The sequence below is a fragment of the Bombus vancouverensis genome, chromosome 3 (assembly GCF_051014615.1).
Source record: "Bombus vancouverensis nearcticus chromosome 3, iyBomVanc1_principal, whole genome shotgun sequence".
NCBI classification, from domain to species: Eukaryota; Metazoa; Arthropoda; class Insecta; order Hymenoptera; family Apidae; genus Bombus; species Bombus vancouverensis.
In genome coordinates, this window is record NC_134913.1 from 12,934,670 (window position 1) to 12,941,459 (window position 6,790).

A 6,790-nucleotide genomic window follows, 5' to 3' on the forward strand; every position below is an offset into this window, starting at 1 on the left:
TGACAACTGCAACGAGAAGGGACAGCATAAACAGCTGTAAATTTCAAAGAGAATTAAAACAAAAAAATCTTCGCAATCGTCGTTTTTCTACGCAGTTTAATCTGCGAAATTGATCGGCGTTGCTTCTGAAGTACTCGAATCCTTGCACGTTTTTCGAACAGACATTTTGGAACGATTTACAACAACAGCGATCGTATGGCAACTCCGGCCGAAATCCCCTTTGCGCGAGGGTCACGAGATGGAAGCGCGTCCGCAACGAAAAGTCGAAGGGAGAGAGGAGGGGAAAAAAAAGAAAAATCGAACAGCGGCTAGTTGCCGTGTCTCAAATGTCAAGAACGCGGCGCCTCGTCCCATGACCGTGCGTGCCACTTGATAGAGCGCCTTTCTTTCGCGTCGATCGTCTTTTGACTCTACCTTCCAGAGCCCCCAGCGAAGAAGGACGAAGGAAGACGAGGGGCGTGTCCGGTCGTGCGGCTTCTACAAAGAGATGCCCACTTCCCTGTAGACCCCTTCCACTCCTCCTGGATCCCTTCCACGTGGGCCCCAGTAGTCCTCCATCCCCACCATCGGGCCCTAAGAAAACTGGGCAGCATGGTCCAGACCACGAGATCGCCAGGTAAAGTCAGTTTACGCAACGCTTCCGTACGCGAAGCATACACGGTCATCCAAAGGATCCAGTGAGTCCATTCGATTCTTCCGATCAGTTTCACGCATCGATCAAACATGATGTATCGCGACAGGATCAACCAATTGGTAGTTTGATCGTACGTTCTGTCCTCTGGAGGGGGCCGAATGTTTCCATCGCGAGAACGTCGACTTCGTCAATTCGTTCGTCTCACCAGACAAGATGACAGTTGCCTGAGGAGATCGTTCCTTCGAACAGTTCTAGTGTATCATGTTCTAAATACCACGTTACACGTCGTCGAGTATCGTTAGTTCGAGTAAACCGAAGAGACACAGACGTTCCGTGAGAATGACCGCTTACACAAGTTTCCAACAGTACGATCTGTTAGACTCCGAGGGTTACGGGTCGGCGAGTAGCCCAGAGTCGAATCCTCGTAGCTGGATTCATCAGGAGATCTATCCTCAACCGCCGAGATCCAGGGGTAGCAGCTGTGGTAGCGTGAGCTCGTTGGATTGTCAAAATCGCGAGTATCAAGAGATCGGTGCAGCGAATGGCAGCTTTCACGTGACCGCGACTGGCTTCAACTTCACCGAGTTCTACGAGGGTTACTACCAGGAAGGTTGCCGAAACGAGCACCAAATCGGCCATTCGAATAACATGAGGACGGCGAAGGAGCCGGCCAGGCCGGCGTTCAGAATGAACGAGTGCGCGGAGAACGTTTACGACGGTGTATCGAACCGGGCCGAATTCACCGGTGAGAATGCTACGGCCAAACAAAGCGCCGACACCCCGCCAAAAATGGAGCACCACACGAGCAATATCTTTAGCAACGGCAGGTGCGAGTTCGGCCAGAATCAGGAGAGTTTCTTCGCCGCGAAGAGTTATGGTATCCCGAAAGGTGATGGTTTTTTGCCTAGAAATAACGGCAATCCTTATGGGCAGAGGGGCGACATTCTTTATTTGGGTGCCACGTACAGCGTGCAGAGAAACGAAAACTACGTTCAGAGCCAGCAAGGCGGCAAATGCGAGCCGTCCAGGTACCACCAAAAAAACGACGCTCTCCACGTCTCGCCGATGGAGTACCCCGGCCAAAAGGCGAAGGAGAGCATGCAGAAGATCAAAAACGGCACGCCGGGTATCGAGGTGTTGAGAAAGAGACGGCTAGCGGCGAACGCGCGCGAAAGAAGAAGGATGAACAGTTTGAACGATGCTTTCGATAGGCTACGGGACGTCGTGCCTAGCCTCGGCAATGACAGAAAGCTCAGCAAATTCGAGACTCTACAAATGGCGCAAACGTATATCGCGGCGTTGTACGAGCTGTTGCAAAGGGAGTGAAAACTCTTGCGACGAAAAGCTCCAGATAGCCTTCGAAGGACCTACTTTCTTTGAAAGAAGGAAGAGAACGACGAGAGGCAAAGGCGAGGAGCGTCCCTATCCGGTCGGAAGAGAAGAGTCGAGCGCGTAAAAAGGCTCGAAGCTAAAGTACTGCATCAATTTCGAGCAAATTCGTTGACGGAGGGACGCGGATGGCCAAAACAGGCGTCTCAAACTCTCCGGTTCTTGCAACCGGAGCATGGTTTTTCGCATCACCGTGAAATCTTTCGTCACCTGCGAGAACGAGGGGAACTGTAGCTACGTAGTCGCTCATCGACGACGACAGAAATGGTCTCGAAACGATGTTCGAGCGAACGTCCAGCTGGAAGAACGCCAGGACGAATGGGATCGAGCTGAATATCGTGGAAGCTTCGTTGCACGGTCCACGATGTCAATCGGCGCGTAAAGGTAAAAATGGTACGTAACAAAAATCACGAAGCGTCGTTATCAGCGCAGATATTAACGATTACAGACTAAACTACGGAATCGTCGTGTTTCCCAACTTTCTCGTAGAACGTGGTCGAGCCGCATTTCTCGGCGAGGAGAATTTTAGTTTCGATCCCGGCGAATAGTTTAATTAGCAATAATTGCCGCGTGCAGACGCGGTACACGATGCTACTCGTTAATGCTTTTTCCTCGTTCGGCCTTGTTGCCGGATTCCGCGATATTTTTCGCTTGATCGAACCGCGATAACATCGTTGATACGCGAAACGCAACGAGTTTGATGAACTTGCTAACCCTAGGGGATGAGATCTAAGGGGAGGCAGAATAGAAGACGAGATTATTTAAGCGTATTACGAGACAGGTCGACGCGGAATACACCTCGTTCGCTTTGCTTAGGGTTTAAGGATGATTTACATTATCCATACGGACATCGGTACAAATTTCGTTATGGTATATCATTGTATAATTCTTTATACAGCGTGTTACGTTCCACCATAAATATTTTTCTATTTATGAGAATGAGATTTTCTCCGTTCGATAATTAAAAATAAATACAAACTAGCATGGAACGACGTGCACTGGTACGATACGGAGAAATATTCTTACGTCGATACTGTCAGATACCATAATGATGAATCACTACCGTAAACGTTATTCGACTATTGTCCGAACGATTATTTTCCTCGCCGAATGCGTAATGTAAACCGATCTTTAGACAAACAGCGGAAACGAGCTTCGCCTGAAGTTTCATTGTAAATAGTAAAATATCGTGTAGCGTGTTTTAGTTGTAGGATTTGTGTAAATATCTAATTAGATACAATTAAGTTATTGCGACGTTGTTATAGGTAATTCTGTACATATATAAATAAACGGACAGGGATCTCTCGATCGCGATGATCGATCCATGTGACTGCGAAAACGTAATATCGTCTGTAGGCGAGATTCACGACGGTACTTCATATTGTGAAACGCGTGGCTGATCGAATCGTTTTTAAATCGTTCGATTTTGGAACGTACGACGACTTGGATTCCGCGTGACAAAAAATTAAACGTCGAGCTACAAGTAGCTCCGAAAATTATTGGCACGTCGTTGTGCCTGTTGCGACATATTTACGTACCAATTGATTACGCTCGAGCGTGTTAATGCGACTAGAAAAATTCGAGATCCGACGATGAAAATCGAACGTAGAAACCGATTAAAAACGCTTCGTTCGAAGCGAAGGGTAGGTGGAAACACTTTCTGTAGCCACTGTGAATGATTTATAAGAAGAAAGTCGATGGCAAATAACGACGTAAGAAAAGATTAAGTACCTCGTCGATTACAAGGGACAACGAACTTTACAGTCCATTAAAAGATTTCAAGATAAACCAAAGAATCCGTAGGCGTTAAGTAAGACACACTGCGTTCACCTCGATTATTTTCCCGGTTACGAACAATTGTATACAGCACCAGACATATAAAATTGGAATTACACGTTTAATTGTATTAACACGATACGATAGAATCAGTTCTATTTGATTAAATTTACATACGAAATGAAATTTGTGTCGTTATTAACCCTTAACTATAGATCTCTCGTCTATCAGAGAAGGTTCGACTCTTACTTCGTTCTTATTAGATCACAGAGTATTATGCCAATTGTATATTTTTACAAAATACCATCTAAACAGCCGTTTTACGTACCTTTTGCATATCGTACGCGAGCTTACGCTCTTAAATTGTTCGCATAAGCGCGATGCATAAAAATCTACGATCCGATCATTACGATGTCGATTTAAGCAGAACTTGACGAGTTCGATCACTCGAGTATCTTCGTCGACTTATTAAATCAATAGTAAAAATATGGACGCGTGTAATTAAGGGTTAATACAAACGTGTTTAGAAACATTTTTAAGCAAATCAGGCAGCTTATCGTTTGTCTGAAACGAACTACCGATTAATCGTTGAAATATTGGCGCGTTTCTCGGAACGCGTCGCGACTCGAAACATTTCGTCGACTATCGCGTGCACGTTGCTCTCGCGAAGGCTCTAAAATCGTTTCCCTCGGGATCGACGTGACCGTTTGACACAGAGACTCGATAAAGAAGTTAACCGAGGAAGAAAAGCGCGAGGACAGGTTTTTAGGGTTCTTTCTCGCGTGGCAAATGATTCGGCCGACCGATTCAGCGGCGATGTTCCTCCCGCAATTAGGGATATGCAAAAATCGGAGGACAAATGGCGGTGGTCGGCCACCTCCACTTAGCAGTCAATCACAATTAAATACAATTTTGCGCGAGCTTCGGGGCCTGGTAATGGCGCAAAAAGAGAGCAAATTGAAATCTCCTAGCTGACAGAATGATAGATGGTGCCGGCCAGACGCGAAAACACGGAGAACGAGGGAGAAAGAAAGGGGAAGAAGGAGGGAGAAAGAGGGATAGAGACGGAAGAGAGTTACCTTCCTTCCCTGAACGCTGTGAGAAAGCTCGGCTCTCTTTGCTTCGAGCCGAGAATCGCGACGACGAACGAAAATACAAAAGTCAAGCGGCGGCTGACGTTAATACCGCTACACCGAGCCGATTTCTCCCGGCCAATATCGTTAATCCTCTTCATCCAGAGAAAATGGCAATCCGATCGTACCACGGAACAACGACACTGCGCGTAGCCGATCGAACGAACGAGTGCCACGATGCAGGAAACTTGCAACTGCAATGCAACGTGACTACACGAAATCCTTCGAGCCGATTACCATTGTTTTCTCTCGGCGACCACGGCTGAACGCACCAATTTCGAGGCGAAGCGTTTTTCTTCGCTAGAAATTGCACGCCAAAGCGCTTTTCATTCGCTTATTACCGTCAAGTAGAACAAGTCGTTATTTAGCGCTCGATCTCTAGAATTTTCCTGGAAAAAATATCGAGCAACGTGTACGCTTTAGAATAATCTGTAAATCACGAATTCCTCGGATCCAACAGCCACTAATTTAATATCTGTTGGATTTAACAGCGTGCTTCCTATCTTCGTGCGTGGACGAAGAAAAAAGATAGCGCAAAAAGTGCATCGTTCTTGGTAAAATCTAATTAGAATCGTTGGTGATCATCAACGAGCGCAATCGTAATCACGCTCTAACCTGATCGTCGGGATACCGTCCAAAGTGAAAAGATCGGCTTATGAAAAACGCAAACGTCGCATTATCACGCATGCTCAATTAAGCCGTAGAAATTAGCGCTCGGCGGGCAGGTAGCCCGAAGACGGTAGCGACGATTAATCGACGCTCGAACAAAGGAAAACCGGCCTCTTTGTACGCGGCACAAATCTATTTCCGCGTAGCTTCCTCAATTAAGCCGATAGAAATTTATGCGATTCGCTCGTCGATTAGAGAGAAAAGGCTAATTATTCATCGACTCGTTCGCTCGAATGGAGAGGATGTTTAACGCGTGGACAGCGAAGGAGGAACAAAGGGGAGGAAATGATTTTAACGTCAAAAGTGGATGCTACGTGACGGCATGTGTGGCCTGTCTTCTCCTGGCTACACGCTCCTTAACCCTTTGCCGTACGATCCGACTTTCGTTTCCTACAGTGTCGTATGCTAACAAATAATTTTCTTACTTACAAAATATTTTCGCGAATATATTACGCGCACTGTACGAAACATTAAAAAAATTTCGTTAGCATCTTAACGAGACACGATTACATTGGCAAACTTGGAAACGTATACGAAACTGTATATAAAAGTTACAAAATAATTATTGCGAACGTAGTCGATCTAAAATCAGCATAAAGTACGAACAGTAACGTTAAAGCTACAACTAGTGGCAAAATCGTCCAACTATATACCGTGCTTTATTAACACAGCGAATTGATTGTTCGAACGATTTGATGATATTTGCGAAGCCTGTGCTATCTTCTAACTTCCATATACGTTTTCATATCCGTTTCAAATTTCATCGATATAATCTCGATAGTTGCATCTCGTTGCAGCGTTAATGAAATTTCAAACGATCTTTCGTGTACGTACATACATACGCAAAAAGATCGTACGAGCGTCCGAATACTTTCGCGAGCCACTGTAAAGCTACTTCGAATTTCCTACACTGCCAGGTCGTTCCCCTTCGTTTTCCATTTTTCCCGCGATCTTTTACACTCTGCGTACCGCAAACCTGTGATTCGCGATTTTCACGTGAAAATAATTCCGTATCGCCAGTCTCGCTCCGTGTTACGTTATTTATTATATGGCAAAGGGTGGACACGCTCTGTCTCTGTTCGGTCACGGCGCCGGCAAACAATGCAGGAGTCGCTAATCAGCGGACGAACGCGCAACGTCTTCATCCGTGGACATGGGTCGCACCATAGGCCGCGTTTCGCCATCATAG

General features: G+C 46.1%; 1 protein-coding gene across 1 annotated transcript; it reads left to right on the forward strand.

The window, feature by feature from the left end:
* The first annotated feature begins 973 nt into the window (after window positions 1–973).
* Window positions 974–3,236, forward strand: LOC117154055 (uncharacterized). Its single transcript, XM_033328694.2, has one exon. It carries the CDS (start codon window positions 974–976, stop codon window positions 1,958–1,960), a length of 987 nt encoding a protein of 328 aa, XP_033184585.1. The 3' UTR covers window positions 1,961–3,236.
* The last annotated feature ends 3,554 nt before the right edge of the window (window positions 3,237–6,790 follow it).